General features: G+C 47.5%; 7 protein-coding genes across 7 annotated transcripts; 2 read left to right on the top strand and 5 right to left on the bottom strand.

Annotated features, from left to right (window-relative positions):
* Nucleotides 1-1,257: 1,257 nt before the first annotated feature.
* On the bottom strand, nt 1,258-2,463 carry F5B22DRAFT_643627 (uncharacterized protein; the record flags this gene model as incomplete). The annotated part of the gene is made up of 4 exons (XM_047978297.1): nt 1,258-1,663; nt 1,710-2,086; nt 2,141-2,208; nt 2,274-2,463. 4 exons carry the CDS (start codon nt 2,461-2,463, stop codon nt 1,258-1,260), a joined length of 1,041 nt encoding a protein of 346 aa, XP_047833480.1.
* A 2,389-nt stretch (nt 2,464-4,852) lies between these two features.
* Nucleotides 4,853-5,960, top strand: F5B22DRAFT_539094 (uncharacterized protein). The gene has a single exon (XM_047972821.1). The coding sequence runs from the start codon at nt 4,979-4,981 to the stop codon at nt 5,723-5,725; it is 747 nt and encodes a 248-aa protein (XP_047833479.1). The 5' UTR covers nt 4,853-4,978; the 3' UTR covers nt 5,726-5,960.
* On the bottom strand, nt 5,961-7,976 carry F5B22DRAFT_539093 (autophagy protein Apg6-domain-containing protein). Its single transcript, XM_047972820.1, has 2 exons — nt 7,662-7,976; nt 5,961-7,605 (listed from the first exon to the last, which is right to left on the bottom strand). Exons 1-2 carry the CDS (start codon nt 7,744-7,746, stop codon nt 6,197-6,199), a joined length of 1,494 nt encoding a protein of 497 aa, XP_047833478.1. The 5' UTR covers nt 7,747-7,976; the 3' UTR covers nt 5,961-6,196.
* A 195-nt stretch (nt 7,977-8,171) lies between these two features.
* Nucleotides 8,172-11,889, top strand: F5B22DRAFT_595065 (uncharacterized protein). The gene has a single exon (XM_047974113.1). The coding sequence runs from the start codon at nt 8,370-8,372 to the stop codon at nt 11,469-11,471; it is 3,102 nt and encodes a 1,033-aa protein (XP_047833477.1). The 5' UTR covers nt 8,172-8,369; the 3' UTR covers nt 11,472-11,889.
* A 1,076-nt stretch (nt 11,890-12,965) lies between these two features.
* On the bottom strand, nt 12,966-14,567 carry F5B22DRAFT_634394 (Pkinase-domain-containing protein; the record flags this gene model as incomplete). Its single annotated transcript, XM_047976974.1, has 7 exons — nt 12,966-13,076; nt 13,129-13,485; nt 13,625-13,687; nt 13,739-13,933; nt 14,039-14,217; nt 14,289-14,330; nt 14,495-14,567. 7 exons carry the CDS (start codon nt 14,565-14,567, stop codon nt 12,966-12,968), a joined length of 1,020 nt encoding a protein of 339 aa, XP_047833476.1.
* A 1,005-nt stretch (nt 14,568-15,572) lies between these two features.
* On the bottom strand, nt 15,573-16,748 carry F5B22DRAFT_538970 (uncharacterized protein). The gene is made up of 3 exons (XM_047972819.1): nt 16,573-16,748; nt 15,808-16,510; nt 15,573-15,575 (listed from the first exon to the last, which is right to left on the bottom strand). Exons 1-2 carry the CDS (start codon nt 16,600-16,602, stop codon nt 15,899-15,901), a joined length of 642 nt encoding a protein of 213 aa, XP_047833475.1. The 5' UTR covers nt 16,603-16,748; the 3' UTR covers nt 15,573-15,575; nt 15,808-15,898.
* Nucleotides 16,749-16,885: 137 nt separating this feature from the next.
* Nucleotides 16,886-18,087, bottom strand: F5B22DRAFT_595053 (uncharacterized protein). Its single transcript, XM_047974112.1, has 4 exons — nt 17,578-18,087; nt 17,466-17,524; nt 17,342-17,406; nt 16,886-17,276 (listed from the first exon to the last, which is right to left on the bottom strand). The coding sequence occupies exons 1-4, from the start codon at nt 17,989-17,991 to the stop codon at nt 17,218-17,220; spliced, it is 597 nt and encodes a 198-aa protein (XP_047833474.1). The 5' UTR covers nt 17,992-18,087; the 3' UTR covers nt 16,886-17,217.
* Nucleotides 18,088-19,167: the final 1,080 nt, after the last annotated feature.

Below are 19,167 nucleotides of genomic sequence, written 5' to 3'. Positions count from 1 at the left end.
AAGAGCGCACTCCCTCATCTTTTAAGAGTGATAATGCCTTGCGGCTGAACCTACGCGCTTCTGATGATGAACAAACAACGTGAAACAGCTTGCGGGGTTACGTCGATACGCGATTTGCCCATCTGAGACCAACATCTACGGATAGCTGAAAATCTCCTCCTGCTCCTAATAAAACTCCCTTATGTCATCCTGAAAACTAGGCTTAAATTCCCAGCCATTTATGGAGTATGATTACAACACGTCTCAGTTAGTGAGAGACGCTCTCCCGGATACAGTTGAGAGACCCATCAAAAGGGACATCCGAATTCTTAAGTACTCTCGAGATACCTTGGATACATGATGTGCGCTCTGTGTCAAGAGATATCTGGAGTGGTAAACGTTCCCTATTTCTGCCCAAACCTCAACCAGGTGAGGAAGAAGAGTATATCAAAATCGACGCTATCCTGCACCTTGGGATGATAGCCTTAGGACGGAAGCCTGATCAGTTTCGCTTCGAGACTATTGCCCGAAGGGATGGATAGAGTTACCGGGAGACGACGGAAAGCAGGTTGATTCTAACACCTTCCACAAGCGCATGACCGTAAGGCCATTGAACTTGCGCGTGATATTACTGTCACATTCATCCCTAGCATCGCCGATGATCCTATTTTGCACAACGAATCAGGCGCGGCAACCTAGGGCTAGATTCTGGGATTGTAGTTTTAAGCGTTGGGGGTTCGGGCCCGGTTGGCTTAATGAAATCAACATGCAGAAGATACAAGAACAAGGACCTCCAGACACCTGCAAATAGGTTCCGCTTGAGGATTGTTGTACGTGTTTTAGATTACAGATAATAGTTCTGCTAGTGAAAAGGGGAGGGAAGTGAAGGTTATATAAAAGTTACGGGAATAGACAGTTATCTTATATCTATCCCATCCCAATGAAATGAAGGCCGTCCTGATCTATAAAAGTTGCCTTGTTAGTTCAAGTTCGTATGTTACTAGGGAAGAGGCGTATTCGTTAGAGCGTGTATTTAGCACCTACAGTACTATTTTAACTTATATAGCAGCAGTATTAAAACAGGATAAACTTCTGCCATCATTTAACTCCATTTAATATTATTATTACTTATAGGAGACATAAATTAATCTTTAATCTAAGAACCGTGCAGCGCCCTCCTATGAAATTGAATACCCTTCCATAATCGCCAGCATCCCTTGCTGGTAGATGGAGCATAGCTGATTTGTGAATTAAGCTGAGACTAAAACGCCCTGTAGTTCACAGTGGATCAATTGCGCAGTGTTTGGTAGCGATGATCGGGTCTGGCACGGACGCGTTTGCAGTTGTTTTATCTGCCTGGATAGTTGCATTGAGAAGTGTGTCCTCACTGATGTGGAAAAGGCTGCAATCATCAAATCTCTTAAAAGTCCCCCTATTTTGTGTGCTTCGGTTGGCGAATCCAGCTAAGTCTGTAGCAGTATTGTTAGTCTCTCTAGGCGTTCGACGAACGGCGCGATAAATTCTAGCCAATGCAGGCTTCATGACTGGAAGACAAGAGTTCATTACTCCAAGGGTCGGCTCCAAAATCGAGTACGTGGTAATTTTTGTTGTGTTATACGTTTTGTCGGTCAGGTGGTAGTAGGCACGTATAAGGATTATCCGCCGAAGGGTAATGATGCAGATACTGTTGATTGTTAGTTCTTTCCCCTTGTTTCGCCTCGTTATCTTACATCATTCCAAGGCTGAACATTGCGATGACGCCCAGTTTCTTCTGAAGAGGCATCTTCAACCCCAGTAGCAAATTCACGGGCAATGACACCACGATCGCATCAATTAGAAGGTTCATGATACCGGCAAGCAGATAAGCGATGTCTTGCCGAGCACAAACACCATTAGGAACGGTTCTGTCCCAATTGAACTGCACGGGTGTACAGAGAACAAACCCTTCTAGAACAACACTGATCCAGAACGCGATAGAGAAGGCGGCAACGGTATAGCAAATTCTGGCGAACTTCCTGCCGGGGAATAAGGCGGTATACAGTGAGAGAATTGATATTTTGACACATGTGTTTGCCGAGGCCCAAATTAATTGGATCGCTATGTTGATCTACGAGACTTGTTGTCAGCCTCGAAGGAGAGAGGATTTTCGTACATTACGAACTTTTTGGAATAAAGTAAAGGTTTCAATGGGAATATCATGTACATGATGTCCCAATCCGAAGAAGGAGGCTATATCAAATTTAGTAATTGTCTGTTAGTAACAACAAAGAGCGATGTCATGATACTTGCGATACTCAGAGCAATCAAAGCTGCGGTGAATAGTGTTGCTAGAATGGCCATATGGTCGTTGAATGCAATCGAAGCGCAGGAGATCCGTCTTGACCAGAGCCGAAGCCCGATTGCTAAGAAAGAAAGAAGAAGAAAGACAATGCCTATCACTGTCACCTGCACCCCACCGTGTGAAATCGGTAAAGGGGCAACCATTTTGACTTATTAGCTAAGCTCATCAAAGTGTATGGTGGTAGTTATAAGGTAAAAGCTACTTTTTGAAATGACCGGAGGTGATTCTTCTAATAAACTCGAAATTGTTGAAATAGCCAAGTTCAGGGTCCCTAAATCAGCATGCCCCGTCAGACAAATTTCGGCAGGCGCCAAAACTCCCTTGAATTATTCTCAGTGACACCCAATACTTACACAACTGAGGGATATGTCCGTTTCAATTAAATTGACGATGGGCTCCATTTTCTCTACAAGTCTTCTAACATATACTGGATTTGCAGTGGCGAACAATTCTACATGTGATTCAAATAAGAATCGGCCGCGTGTACTACTGGGGCGATGCACAACTGTGCGCCCTTCATATTATACTGGAAATTCTGCAGGGGGCCGATGTTTATCATATATGGTACTATTGGTTGAAGTTGGCAGTTCCCCATCAGGTACATTTACACACCACATTGATCAGCATGTCAGGCCTCATTGGCCTGATGAGGGAGTCGCTTTCAGGCGGGCCTGGTGCGAAGTGCGAAATTCCTAATCCATTTGCACGATCAGATGCATAGATAACCAACTACAAGAGGGCTCTGCACATTGCATTCTGTTGACAAGAATTACGCTCTCCTTGGACAGTTATCGGCAAAAGAAATGATGCACAATTGACCCTAACAGACTCAATACCCTATTCATTCAACTTCCTGTTGATTTATGCTTGTTTGTTGCCTATTTTCTATGCTCTGAGCGAATTTGCCTCTGATTCTGCACAGGCTGCTTTACCAGTAGACAATGTTCGCTGACTGACGTGGTATTGTAAGCACAGCTAGAGATATCTGAAATATCTCTTATAATTATGAGCAGTTCCGCTGACATCAGTAGGCAACGGGTTATCATGATATCCCAGATCGCAAAGAGATACTCGCGTGCATGCCGTTCAGCCAGCTCACTAGCCCAGGCTAGTCTACTTAACATACTTGCAATTACCATACTTACGACATAAGATTTGAGAGCCTAGAATTCTTAGATTAATTCCATGCTTCGAATAGTCAGATCCAAAGCTGTCTAGTTATCGAAACGACTAGGAAGTAGTAGTACGAAAAGTCTGCCCTCAAGCTAGCATATCATCGTCCAAACCATCACGCCAGTACTTGTCCCAAGGTTGAGCTACAACATTACGTTCTTACGCATAGGTTCGACGATACACCCCAATCTCGTCACAGTGAGCGGGATGCTAATCCATGTAGCAACCATGTAGCAACCAGTCCTCTTGCGCGGTTTTGTTTGCACAGCATCTAAGCGGCAAACGGCTTCAGGGATAACTTGAAACAAGGGGAATCTCACATGAGGTCTACGGTTACACTCTTGGAGCGGGAAGTGCCGGTCCGGGTGGCTGATTGTGATAGTTGATGGCGAATGCAGAATAACAAACAGAACGGGACTCGCCTCGGGCCCCAATGGTGGCAGGCTTTTGCTGTAGATGGTTGATGCGTCACTAAAAGGAATACAATGACATAGCCACATGCACTTATTCATTTGCTGGACTCTGCAGCGCGGATTAGATACTTCCACCACAAGCCCTATAAGGAGGTTATGTGTGACCACTACCATAAGGCTAGGAAATCAATGTTCTACTTAAAGCTGCTTAGGTTGGTTACTCTCAACCTAGATACACGTGATTGAATGTGTATAACAAGGGAAATATAGCGGGTGTTGCGGTTATCGGTTTGGTGGATAGAAGTTATCCCTTTAGAGATGTACAACACTCCCGCTTCTCCCTCGCCCCCTCTATCTACATGTGTAGAGTGAAAGCGGCGTGATATATATTTTTCCCATTGACCGTAGTGTTCCCTTTGATAAAGACACTTTTAGTCAGTAGGGCAGCACTACATCTTTCTTTTCTTTTCTTCCCCTTTTCAATCTATTCCACCCCTACAACAGGGTGTAGTGTGTGCCGACCACTGATTCTATGGAGTATATGCGTCCAATCCCTCCCTCGTAATACGTAAAAACACAAATGATAGTGAAGCACATGTAATCTACGAATTTCTTGACAAACCGTTACAGTTGTGGTAAGCGTGATCGAGATGACTCTAACCACAATGATACGTTTCTCCCGAAACTTATTCTTCGCTTCTCCTTTTCCGGACACAACGGTCTATGCCTTGCTTCAGTATGCCCGTGATGTTATACTTGTGTTCTCAGAATAGCCGCGTGCACATTGCGAATGACTTGCGCAGTGTGTAATCGGCGGTTAGTATTGTTCAACTGATGGCAAGATTTCACATGGGCACCAAGGCTACCCCTGGCCCATGAAGGTTGTATACACATAGGCATATTTAGCATACTTGTGAAGCGAGTTCTAGAAGCTGCCATGCTGCGTTCTCCTTCCTTACTGTTGAAATATATTCCGACTATATTCTCAGTGTCAGAGCTGTGAAGACATTCACTTCACCTCGAATTTGAGACTCCAGATACGGAGTACTCTCTCACTGTACAACCCAACAACATGGACAACACAAGCCAAGCCAACGGTTATCACCTTAGACAAAGCTTTATCAGTGAGCCTGTCTCTAGTTTTCGTCTTAACAATACCCGTTCTCGGAACCATTTCATCGACGACCGAAACCACTTCGCCCCCGAAGTCGACGGTCGAACACATGACCGTCAGAACGGGCTACTACGCTCTGCTTTAAGGAACTCCTCCGCGCAGCATTCTGTCCGAGAACACCCTGCCTCATTTAACAACCGTACTTCCTTTGTACTTGCCCCTCTCCGCGTCCTATTTCCCCAACATTTCACGGGCATACCCATTACACAGCTAGACAGCCCCGGCCGGCCCCAGTCCTTCGCTACTTATCGAAGCCCGACACCCGCCGGTGCAGAAGCTGTCCCTCCACTGAGCGAACTGCTCAGATCACTTGGTTATGAAGACGCTCATGAAAATCAGCTGATTGATCTGCGGCTCTCTCAGACAAGCCAGCCCACAGCGTCTCGCATGGTCCCTCCCTTGCTACATAATGGGGTCCTCACTGCAGCAGCGCAGACGGTGATGCGACGGGCAGCTGCGGATCGTTCGCCGAGCGAGTCAGTAGTGCATACAGCTTCTCGCGTTGTACATGATCCGCGAGACGTTTCTTATACACGGGAATCAGAGAGATTTTACTGCTCTGGGTGTAGGGAATGGCGAGGCCATAGATCTGGAAGACGATGGGCATATTGTAATTACTGCGATAGGACTTGGGTTGTGAATTAATAACTCAAAGGAACCAACTCAACATTCCAGTTAGGGTGCCAAACCAGATCGGACTTATGGAGGTTGAACGGGGCCATTTTTGTCAGTTGCTGTCTCGGTCAAGGTTAAGGTCCGGTATGGCTTTGGGCTAGGAAGGAATCTTCACACCCACTCAAAGTATCCAGTCCAATCATAATATCAAGCACTCTTCCTCCCTATCCCTCCTCATCTATAACAGATAGTGATGTTAAAGCATGCTTAATGCATGTAGAGCCTAATACCAGCATATATTGGTCATCTTTGGTGCAGAAAATTAATGTAATATGGAGAGCAATCGAGACTGTACACCCGACACCGTGCTAGAAAAAAAGCAATCAATGGGAGTATTTCGCCGTGTCTAATTGCCTACAATACGCCAGAAATCCCCCTTGAAAGAATCATAAGAACGCGCCGAATCCCTGCTCTAGCGAGATAATAACTCTTAGGAAAAGTCTATACATTGGCACGCGTTGCCATAACGCTCACGTTGCTTGCATGTGCAATGAGAAATTTGCAGCATGTCAGGGCAAACTTGCATGCCTTGGTCCACCCTTCATCATTCGTGATTCCCAACCTTATACTGAAATGTCCAATCCTGTCATCCCCTATCTTGTCACCTTCAATTTTGTACGGCAGCACTAAAGGTGTAGTAGAATATGAATGAGGTCCGGTCACTTTAGTCTGCTCGTGTACTGAGGCACCCAATTGCCTGACTAGTTCCAGGAAAGCCACCATGCCCTTGTCGAAGCTTCTATTCCACAACATCTGTAGAGGGAGGTCTCCCGTGCAATAAAGATCAAGCACGCTCTTCTTAGGAGCTGGTGGCGGGCCACTTCTATGGGCACCGACCCGGCTCGAGGAAGGCGAAATATGTTCGTATTTTATGATTTTCGACGTTGAACCCATCGGTAGGGGTTCGTAGCCGTCGAACTTGTATCCGAGCTTGTCCGCCACTGTAACGACAAGCAGTAATGCTTGACCCCAGGCTGCATTAATCTCCGGCCAGTCAACAGGTTTGGACGACAGCTTCCCTAACCTAAGGCCGTTAATTGTAGCAAAGTTGCCGTCGTGATGTATAGAGAAGGTGTCATTATAAACATTTGCACGTTGGAGTTTTGTCAGGAGCTGGGCGTCATGGTCGAATTTGGAGTTGATACTGTCCCTTTCGCTTTGGAAGTCGATAAGCTTCGAGGCAAAGGCGTTACGATCCCGCCAAAACTTTTCCTCCTCAATATCGAGTTTCCGAGACTCCTCTTCAAGGGCTAGTATTTCTTCGTCCAAGGCTGCCTTTTCCTTTTCCAGATTCAGCAACTCTTTCATCGACTCTTCTTCCTCCTTCTTCGCCTCGGCGAGGAGACGTTTCGATCCGTCAATGTCTTCTTCTGTAGGGACATCGGCCTGAACCTGCTTTAAGAAGCTAGCATAGGCATCTCGTTCCCGAGCACTAGATTCTAGTCTCTTCTGCAGACTATCTACGAGCATCTCAGTGCACTCGACACATATTGGATGGTCAATATCGGATCGCGCAGACAGAATCTCGAAAAGTCTGTTTATACGTTCTGCCTCATGGGGATGGGCAGTTCTGCCTTCAGAGCGCTGGCCTGTCGAAAATGACGCGCGGCGCTGTTGATTAGGGTTTTGTTGTTCGTGAGGGGTGGTCAGCCTCGGCGGAGCAACTTGAGATTCTGTCAAGAGCACAAAAGACATAGCAGAGCTGTCGCGAGGGCCACTACTCTGTTTCTTGAAAGTTGGCGGGCCCGAGTTCTGGGACACTCTGTCGTAGAGGGCACGGCGTTCGGACTCGTGGGGGTAGGAAGGTCGAGCGGCGTGCGACCGGTTCGGCTGCTGTTGGTTTGTAGAAGCTGAAGAAACAGATCAGGGTCAGTATTAATACACGGACATGGGCGCGATAACGAACCAACTAAGAGGTCGAAAGCAGCGGGATTCAAGTCGGCCAACGATCCGTCCAGCTTCAGAGGAGCTCGACACTTTTGGCAATACATGATGTGCCTAGGTTGAGAGCGGCAGCGGGGAAGAATCCCATGCTGCACGTTTAGGTTAGGCCTCAAAGTTTCGCATTAGGGCATCCTAGGCTTGCATAGGCTTCTGCGATGTAGATAACAAAGCCGTCTATATGAAAGTCGGCGCAGGGTTCGCGATAGCAGCCTTGTAGATGCATGGACGGTGCTATACGTCATGTGCGTGCTAAAGTAGTGCTTACTTAACCTACAGTAGGTAAGGTAAGTCCTGATCCGCTGTAGTAACTACCTATGTACCTTAGGTAGGTAGGTACATGTAGGCAGTCCAGCTAACTTAATAGGGTAAGCAATTAGCTATGGAGGTACATGTCTCGCGGGGTCACCTGCTAACGCGCATCGAACGCGCCCTAAGTCCAGGCCTCTAGTGGTACTTACCAGATGTATCTACTTGGTACGACCCCAAGAGCGCATGATGCGACGGTTGCCGCGACCACCAGATTGGAGCCCTTTCTTTGTCAACAAATCAGTTGGAGCCCTTTGAATCAAAGGCCCTCATATCCTTCTGGGACAGTCAAGATCCACCGTTTGTGATACTTGACAACCCTTTGCGAAATGGCAAGTGGTATGCGATTGCAGCCAATTCCAAGATGGAGCCTCCCTTGAAACGGTTGAGGCTCAATTTGTCCTCGTCCGGCGACGAAGACGATGAGGACCAGGACGAGTTGTCTATGACCCCCGCCCAGTTCGATACCACCCAAGACCCCATGTACCAGCTTGACAAAGGCCGCGCAAAAGCTGCTACAAGACTCAAATCCACCTTCGAAGACATTTTTGAAAAATATGGCAAGGACTTTGACGGCGACGACGATGTCATCAACTTCTACACAGATGAGATCGAGATCGACAATGGCCATCTTAAGTCATTGGAAAATCGGAAAGACAACAACGCCGAGCATTCTCTGTCGGCCGATGAAGAAGAAAGGATTCTGAGTGGGAAGTCGGGTGGTCGCCAGAAAAAACCGCCATCAAAGTCGCTCATACCCACAAACTACACCGGACACACTCAGAGACTGCAGTTCCAGTCGCCATGGAATGAGTCTCCTAGATTTAACGCGCCTCGATTATCCAGTCTTGCGTTCTCTTCCTATGGCTCTCCTCCTGCTTTTGATCTCGGGCGTTTCACGTTCAGAAACAGCCACGTTGATCCAGTTTGGCAAGCCCCGGATTTACCTTTTCAGCCCCAATATCGGCCTCTGATTGGAATAGGAGAAAGTCAGACGGGCTCATTTGGCGGGCAATCGGGTTACGTTACCAGGAGACTCGTGAGCGCTAAGTCTTTCCTTCGCAGCACCTCTACACCTTCTCAGGCCAGGAACGTGGATGTAGCCGATGAAGAAGACAGCGTTATTCTCGGTAGGAGCAGACAACAAAAGGCACCTTTGGCCAGTTTAGAAGACGGGCAAAAGGTTGGCGTGGCATCTAACTCCACAACTGGTTTACGTCTGTCTGCTCCAAATTCTAATCAGCTACCTCCTTTCTTTGGAATCGGTCTTGATGATGATGAGCTACGACTTGAACTTGATGTTACTACAAAGGAGTTGGAGAAAATAGTGACAAAACCCTCAGCTCTAGATGCCTCGGTAGCTGAAAAATCGACCAATGAAGATAAGGCTGTCCGGCACGACCAGCGACTAAGCAGTCCGCATAATCGCTTGTCCCCTACTCGCTACAAGAGAAGGCCACCAAGAAATTCAGATACTCGCGGATCCCCTCACGCTCCCGAGAAAGTTTCCACCAGCCAAGTTCGCGCTCTTCAACCGAATGAAAGAAGGATTGAAATAGTGATCCCGATTATGAAAGCCCTGCTCCCATCAGCCACGAGGCAATCTACCGAGGATCCGGCCGCCTTACTAGTTGACGAGAGCTTACAACGGCCAGGCCAGGACCAAGATGTTTCTGACGACCAAATAATCGAGAATACAAATTCTCAAGACAGCTTCCATGATATACAGTTAACGGGGCACAGTGGAGATGCAGTGCATCAGTCATCCAAGGGTGTCAATGAAGAGGTACAAGGTGACTACGCAAAGCATACCACTCACTCTTTGGAATCTCAACAGGCACTGCAAAAACATTCAAAGCGTATACAGGAACGCATAGATCCTTCTAATGTGGAGACCTCACCACAGGGTCGAAAGAGTTCCGAAGATATATGCATCGAAGCAACACAGGAGTCAAGCTCTTTCCAAACACCCCAGGATGGCTTTACGGATAACACTCCTAAAGAGGATAGTTGCGAAATTGGACAGAAATTGGACTGTGATAGAGAACACGGCAGTATTACTACTGAACAACAGCTTTCCCAAGATACAAACATCGATATGGGCGACGAGCCAGTGATGCTGAATTTGGATGTTGAAGAAAGTTTGAAATCAATACATGCTATTGAGCACAACCCGAAAGGAGTATTAACACAATCAGTATCACCAAAAAAAACCGTGGGAAATGATACTCTCGATGTTACGATAGATTTGATTGATTCATCCCCTATGGGAACGGCCGCTCTCGGAACAACCCAGAATCAAGACAAACAAATAGCAATCCCCAAAAACCAAACTACCGCCGATGATGAGCCAGAATTTTCTAGGATAGAGGTAAATGGCGTGCTTGACATTTCGGAGATTGCGGAATCTTGCGAGAGCCGAGACTCCGCGTCCGAACATAACGTTGGCGATATCGGTCCCCAATACTCCGAACACTCGGTCGTATCTGATCGAACGGAGTCCGACGAATCTCCAGGTCGAGACTCTTTGTCCCCGAATCTGGAGGCATATGAGATACCCGATGACGATGAGCAAAATGCCTTTGATGACCCGGTGTGTCCGAGTGACCTTGGTCTTGACGCTGAAATCAATGGTTTGCGACTGGGGTCAGACCACTACGATGAGCACAGGAGTCACACGCCCGGGATTGTAGAATTACCGGACCAAGACCTATCCGTCTTGCCGGAAGCCGATCGTACGTCAGAGCCGGTGTTGCCATCGTCATTGAGCTCAATAACGAACGATAACCAAAATGTTCCTGAGAAAGGCAGATCTCCTAGCCCCGAGCTAGGAACACCCATTCGGTCTAGGTTCACTAACAGTGCTGTCTCCCAAACCAACACATCACCTACCCCTACAACTCCGACAAGAAATCAAGGACCCAAAAGCGTGCAACGCTCGAACAGCTATCGCCGCACTCCGTCAAGCAAGCGCTTCCCTCTCACATCCCTTCTACCTGAGGGCATTGATGATGAAAGCGATGACGAGCTGAGCATTGCAGGCTCGGTTTCGACCACGGGCTCGAGATTGTTCTCTCCATTCTTTCGGGCCACCCCCGACCATGACTTACCGCCTCTACTCTTAACCCCCCGTAACAGAAAACGAAAACACAATCTAGTGACTCGGACCCCCGGCTCATCCGCGCGAACGCCAAATCGGAGTCTCGGGCAAGGCAACATGATGCCCCCGGCGACAGATTCGCGCACGGGTCGAAACCAAACTCGGCAGGAACGAAACCCAGCGGTGCACAGCTCGCCTCTATCCCGCAGAGTCGCCAAACATCTGCTCAGCAGTCCTACCAAACGACAACAAGTAACTCCATTAAGAAGACCAAGTGTAGTGCCGTCACCAAATGGTACCTTGCGACGGTGTGGTGAGGACGGCTTCGAGTGCGGGCGGGAGTTCTGCTTCACTTGCTGCATATAGGCCTGGGTCGTATACATTCCGAAATATGCGAACAGAAACGCGCTCCCCCTGGTCCCTCTCACAAAACCAGTTATTGCTTAATACCCGCGGCTCCTACTATTTACGTGCCCAGCTCATCAAGGCAAGGTTTTGCTTACTTAGCTCATATCATATCCGCATAAGAACCATTACTAGTTAAGGATGAATGAATGCTAGGCCAGCAATCAATGTGATAGCGAGGACAACATTGTAAGATCATAGTCTTCACATACTGTATCGATCCTATCGAGACCAACAGATAGCCAGTGTAGTCAATCGGTCGTATCGGGATGAACGTCGGGATGCGACGAGTATACAAATTCTATCCATAGTTAGCCTGTCTAAGGTGTAATCAACATCAATCCACAAAGTATCGTAATAAAGCATGAAATAGCAAGTAGAGCACAGTTCTAGCGCCATCTCTGTAAACCGTGTTATCACTGGTAATATGTCAATTCTCTATTGGGGCTTTTACATCCTCACTCCCCTAAAAGCCTAGATTCCATTACATAATTTTCCCGATCCGCTTGTCCAACCTGAAGGAGGATTACCATAGCTTTTAACGCTCCCCTTACCATCTCGTTACACATGCGCTTCCATCCATTACACTACTACTCGAGTTCCGTAAAGTCCAAGCATTGAAGTTCCATATCATATCTCGGAAATGTAGAGAATAAATCGGTAGACACCTAATCAACGCTAAATCCTGACTCGTGTAAATCGCCTACCTATTCCATTCAGTATGCTAGATTACAGACAGCCAGTGAGCACCTTTGGTTCTTCACCACTAACCAAGCAACTGACCATGCCATGCCATAATACGAACCATTCAACGCCATTACGTAAACGTGACATACGACATAGAGCAGAAAATTATCCAACTAACCGATTCATCATTAAAGAAAGGGTTCCATGAAAAGAAATAAGTGAGAAGATAACAACCCATTAATTGACGACCAAGTCATAGCCGAGGATCGATTCATAGCACGAGTACCTTAACGACAAAACCCAGTTAACATTCATCATTATAAGCAATACACATGTGGATATTTGGAAATACCGGGACCCGCTATCCGAAGATATGTTAATAGGAAAACGCGCAACCTCCCTCAATTCTTACTGGCGGCTCGAAGGTGTTTTTTTTTTGTTTTTGTTTGCATTATGTACTATCGGTGTCTTCTCTATATGAGTTTCAGACCGGGTGGTCAACAGGATCCGTACAGGCAGTGTGGATGACGCAGTAAATATCCACATCAGCAGAAGACCAACTACCATGAGGATCATTTGGGATGACGGGCGGGGTATTTCATTTATCACATTTCTAGCGAGGAGTTCGGCGTCTCATAGGCGACACGGCGCGATTTGAGTCCTCACTCGTGTACAGATGAGCGTGGGTTCGGGGTATCTCAACCGGAGGAGACATAGCGGCAAGATAGCATATCGTTGTAGCATCGTGACCTAACTTGTCGTATTCTCTCAGGTTTCAGAGCTTACAGTTGCACCATTCAAGTACTGCTTGAGGGTCGCCTCATCCCGAATAGGCGCAAAGTAAGGGTGGGCCATGGCTTCCTTGGCCGTAAGCCGTTCCTAGTAGACTAGTCAGCGGTAGAAAAGCAGAAGTGTCTTTAGACAGTCAAACCTGGTGATCATATCTCAATAGCTTATCGAGAAAGTCGATCGCTTCGCTACTGACGAATCGCTGGTTTTCGGAATTGACAAAACTATGCCAAGGCTTCTTCTGGAAACGACCCAGGATCTCGTCGTATTGGGGATCCAGCTCTATCTCGTACTTATCCAAGTAGTCGAATAGGTCATCGGTGCCTAAAACCTTGGCGATCTTAACAAGCTGGTCCGAGTTACTGTTGCCATGAAAGAATGGCTCCTTTCTAAAGATCATAGACGCAAACATCGCGCCAAGACTCCACATATCCAGACTGTAGTCGTATTCTTGGAAATCTACCAACAGTTCCGGTCCCTTGAAGTATCGAGATGCAACCTAGTCCAGCAGAAGTTAGCATTACTGGGTGACAATTTGATAGGGAATAAAGAAATTCTCAATGGCACAACTCTACACGACCGTGGAGACGAGTTTCTTGTTCTCGAAAACAAAAGGAAGATACGCAATGATGACTTACGCGCACATTGTACTCGGTTCCGGGATGGTAGAATTCAGCTAGACCCCAGTCGATGAGACGTAACTATGAAAAAGTCAGGAATTCAGTGACAGATTGAGGGCCTAGGGGATATACTTTTCTGTTCTCATGATCGATCATAACGTTATGAGGCTTCACGTCTCTGTGCATGATTCCCTTACTATGACAAAAGTCCAACCCCTTGAGCAACTCATAGATGTAGTACCGTACATCGATATCAACAAACTTAGGGTACAGGCTCCTAAAGTCTGTGTTGTTCACGTATTCGAAGATAAGCGACGGTGTCTTGCTCTGAAACAGATTATATCAGTCCTTGCATCTTAGACAAGTGAGTCCAAGCGTCGTTTGTGGCGTCGGACGTCGGACAAGTGAAGGCAAGGAAAGGAGGTTATATACCTGGCTGTCCCTAACTACATCTAGCAAAGCGACGATGTTGGGACCACCCGAGAGGTTCTGTAGGATCTTGATCTCTCGCTTAATCTTCTTCTTCTTGACAGGCTTAAGCACCTTGATGACGCATTTTTGATAGTTGACAATGTTAATGCCCTCAAAAACCTCGGAGTATTTGCCACGGCCTGAAGTATCGTAAGTAATGACGGTCAATAGTAGTGGCGGGTCGGGACAGGTATTCGTTGTCGTGACGTACCGATCTTGCGTACAACTTCGTAGTTCTCCAAGACGCCCCAGCCTATGCGAACACAGTAATCAGCACGACTCAATTTGACGGACAGGCGACGGATAGGACGTCGTCGGGCGGGAGGAGTTGTCTCCAGCCACGAGACATCAGATTGGCGGAGGGGTTGGGCCTGATAGCAGGCCTGGGCAAATCGGCAAACGAAGCGCTGCACTCACTTATATTGACAGAATCATAGTCCCAGTAGCTCCTGGGCATGTTCTGGTTGACATCGGCGTAGACCCGTGCCATGATGGCTAATGGTACTTAGGCGACTGAGCAGTCGCTGAGGTTGTCGGGACGCAAATTGGGCAAGGCTGGCTTGGGGATGGTGGGGAAGAAGAGACTAAGGCTGGCGGAAGCCGGTGGGAGAACGAACAAGGCAGCGAGGGTAGGCAGAGGCCCACTGGCGTGCAGGTAAGCTCGTGAAGTCCCCAGAAACAGGATACCGGGTATGGGATGTTGGCCTGCTTGCGTGGACGCCGGTAACAAGCTGACGTCGCAAACCTTGGTGGGACGCAATTGAGGCACCACGATACTATATAATATATAATATACTACTGACCGAATACCTATTCACCTAAGACAAGCTGAAGTCCGTCTTGCACGGCCTGGAACTGCCCATGCCATCGTCCGCCTGATTCTGCAACCGGGATGGCGGGCCACCAGCGGGGTAGGTAAGCGCCGGTAAAACTACGGGCAACCCCTAACTAGACCCACTCGACAAGGCAAAAGATACCTACTTATGTACCTACATATGTACCTAGGTAGCTACAAGGTGCTGCGAATAGTTATCTAATAAGGTCGATTCTACCTTCACTACACCATAATAGCAGGTGGGCACTTAGCTTCTATCCAACGTTTACCAAGAAACCTTTACATTCGTACCTAGGCAGTAGCACAACAGCCAATCAACATTCCCAACAGAAGGGTCGTTATTTGTCAGATTGGGATATTAAAGAATGCGACTATCTACTATGGTCAGCTCGTAATTGTTGTCTTTACAGCTCTCGTAACTGCAGTAGAGGCGGGTTTGCTAGCAATTTCATCGTCCCAAGAGCTGCCACGCCTTTCCACACCTGCGATACGATACGATACGCCCTCCCTCCAACATCATCGTCGTCTCGCCGTGGGGTCCAAGGGCAAGGGGCCAATATCGACATCCTAAGTCTAAGCCGTACTTGTGGAGCTAGCTAGTGCGCCGCTTCGGAGCTGCGCTACAAATACAGTTGCTCATAACGGATGTGGCGTGCGCCGGATCTGGTGTACATTAGCTATGTAGTCTTGCTGCAGGTAGGAAATAGAAGCAGAAAATTCTTGGGAATGCCACTTTCAGAGAGAAGATTAATATCTCGACATGCGTCAGTTACCGAACCCGGAATCCGCTAGCTAGGCTAACATCAGGCGAGATCGACTGACTTCCGCCTAAGGATGACGATACAAAGGTTTTCATCATGTGGAAAGACACGGAAACATTAAGAGAGCTACTAACCTAGATTCTTATGCTTGTCTCGTGCATAATCTCCAGAGAAGTCGTCTGATAGAGGCTACTAATTATAGACATGTGCCGATGTGACAGATGTTCAGTCGTCATATGAGATCTGTTTCCGCTGAGTGGCGGACGCGGAAGCGTTGTCTTGGGATGTCCCAAGATCATCGTAATGCAAAGCGTCCATGCCTGCTTCGACAACATCCCACGTCCTCTTGCGTAGATCGGGTTTCTTTTCCGGCTGGAACTTGTGGCTTTCCTTCTTCCTCTGTCTAGACCGTAGCTTTTTCTGACGCCTAATCTCAGCTTTGGTCAAGACTGGTTTCTCAGTCTCAATCTCTCCATCTTCGCTACCTTCGGCAGAGTCTGTAGACACGACCCCATTTTCTATGGGCGTGTGCACAGGCTCTCCTCCGATGGGGTCTATTGCGGGCTCTGAATCAGGTGTGGTTTCTTGCTTCGAAGCCGCTCTATCAGCACGGCGTAATGCCTCCATTTCAGAGTGACGGAAGATTCCGATTTGTTCGTCTGTCAATGTGCGTTTCACCCCATCAGGGTAGTATCCTAGCCCATCATCTTCTTCCTCTTCGTAGTAATAGCTTTCCGGAGCGCCACCATGCGCGGCATCAGGACGTAAGAACTCGAACTCGAACAGATTGACAGCATCGTTGGAGAAATGCGTCGCATGAAACGATTCGATGTCTGCCTTGCAAGCTGTCAGTGTCAGCAACGTTTGAAAAAGCAGCCGAATAGAAATGTACAACTCACATGAGACACTTCCGGTCCCTGAAATGCCATCGAGGCGTGTGATATATATATATAATGGCAATATGGGCAATTCTTGAGCGGTCCTCTACAAAGTCGGATGAAAAAGGTAACGTGCTTGGCTATTCAAGAGGAAAGCTAAGGTGGGCCAGGCAGCTACCTACCTAGGTATCAATTAGGTAGCGAGGTTGGTAGGGGTCACTCTACCTGAGCGCGACGCGCAGCCCCATATTTTATAGAGTACCTAGGCTCGCTAGGTACCTATGCAGTATGACAAAGCATCCTAATACCAGTAGTAGTCATTCATTCAATAGAGCAGTAGGTCAGCTGCAAATAGAATTCTTATATTGCAATGGTCTCTCGAGGAGAGATGTATTGATTCATTCGAGTAGCATGCCGTGAGATCTGTGATACTACTCATATACGCGTATGTAGATACACATAGCTTCATAATTCATACTTCGTAAGCGCTCGTAAGTCATATTCTCATCCCCCATCCAGCCCATCGGATAGTAATGCGCCAAAAGAAACAAAACATCAAAGACATGCCGCAAATGCAGGTTCTCGTTGTCATGAATTCGACGCGAGAAATGGATGCGCTAGGTTGAGTACCGGGTTACTCAACCCGATTGACGGATGATGTTCACTTCATCTCTCAGCTCGCAGGAGGGCTAACGCGCTCTGAAAGGCCTTCACAACCTCGGCAACTGATCACGATGCAGTTAGTCGGGGGCTTCACATGTTTCGCGCGAGATATGAGGCAGCGACTTACGGTGTTGTTTCTTCTGCGATAGTGACTGCTCAGAAAGGGTGACATATCTCTCACGTGTCTGTAGTCTGCAGAGTGTCATGTCTTAGTATATGCGTGCATCATTTGATGGTTGATCTGGACTTACCTTTTCGTCGCCCTCTCGTTGTCGTGGTTCGTTGATGCGGAGGCCCAGACATTGAAGTACTAGCGGAAAAGTTAGTAATACCGAGTGCCGCAGTAAAGATCGGCGTGCGTGCCTTAACCAGTTGTCCAAACTCCTCCAGCATCTGTTTCTCCTTGTCGTCGGCTTCTTGAAGGGCCTTTTCATAGCGATCATTGAAGTCGTCCCAATCAAAGGGCGCGAGATGGCCTGGGCTGGCCATTTCAGACCTGTCACTGCGGCGCTTCTGTGTCTCGGGAGTCCGGGCCCGGCGCTGGCGTTGTTGGTGGCCTTGGTGGCCAGCTCCATTAGTGATCTCGACGCCTTTCGGCTCCAACGCCACCTGGGGATTCAGTCGGACAGTAATGTCTTCGGTGGTACATGCGATCTCCTCTTCTATTTGGCTATCTAGCTGACTGGGTGGCTCGACCATCAGAGACTGATCCATCATGGTACGGTCTGGGGTGTGAGGGACTTGGGAGGGTGGAGAGGACCTCGGCGTCACGGACATTTTGGGCGATTCAGCTGTCCCTTGTGTGAGTGGTTTGAGGATTTCCCAATTGACAAACTGCTCAATTGCTGATGGGATTTGGCGTCTTGCTGGAGGTACCAATCCTTGAAACCCAGTAGTAACCAGCATGTACTCACATCTGCTCTGCACCTTGCTGTGGTGGAGTTGCCTGGATTAGGTTTAGCGCACTCGCCGCTTTTGTTCAGGCTCGGGTTGCCCCATTATTACTTACCTTACCGCCCCGGGGGGGGTATTCGTAAGGGTTACTGCAAGGGTTACGGCATTTCGAAAGGCTTACAGCTGAAGACACTTGCAGGGCATTTACCAAATGGTAACCATGTTGAAATGGAAACCATTACGGCGAATTTATTCTATTACCGTATAATAATTGTATATAAAAATAAAACATTACCCATTTGTAATATTTACCATTAGCAGATATACTTACCGTAATTATGTCCAGCGCTTTAAAATAGCCCATATTACCCCTACAACCCCTATAGTCCTTCGCAGTACAGACCTAGCCATATAGACCTAGCTATACAGACCTAGCCATACAGACCTACCGGTAGCCATACAGACCTAGCCCCACCACCTACAGCCCGTACAGCCAATCCAATCATTACTACCTTCAAGGATAATCGCTACAGTCAATCACCACCAATTATCACCACCACCACCACCACCACCCCGTACGCCAGGAAACCTATAGCAATCACTTCGCAGTTCAGAACTTTAACGGAAGATTTCTTTACCTTCGTTAAATAACGTACTATAAAGTAGACTACGGTTATACTATACTATAGTAATTATTTCTAAATTTGGACATGGTATTACGCTTTGACATGGTTTCCAAATTGAAAGGAATATAGAAATTCGAAAGGTACACTGAATTAGTATGGAATTCGTATACAAAAGCCTTGTAGCCATAATAACCAATTGGCAACAGCGTATTCCACCTGTCACACTTGCAGAAAGGCATACTGACCCAGTAACCCTTGCAGTAACCCTTACGTATACCCCCCCGGCCGGCTAGGTACCTATCTTGATTCATATCCGGGCAGTCGGTTAGTTTCTATGGCTAGGTATCATGTAGATACTTACTTACCTACTAGTACTCGCTATGATATTGTTACCTTGAGCGCTTGTGAAGCCCGACAGCCTACATTACGCTGG

Source organism: Xylaria bambusicola, assembly GCF_022495145.1.
Source record: "Xylaria bambusicola strain CBS 139988 unplaced genomic scaffold F5B22scaffold_8, whole genome shotgun sequence".
NCBI lineage: Eukaryota > Fungi > Ascomycota > Sordariomycetes > Xylariales > Xylariaceae > Xylaria > Xylaria bambusicola.
The sequence above is the reverse complement of the archived record's forward strand: the minus strand, read 5'-3'. Positions and strand labels throughout refer to the sequence as shown.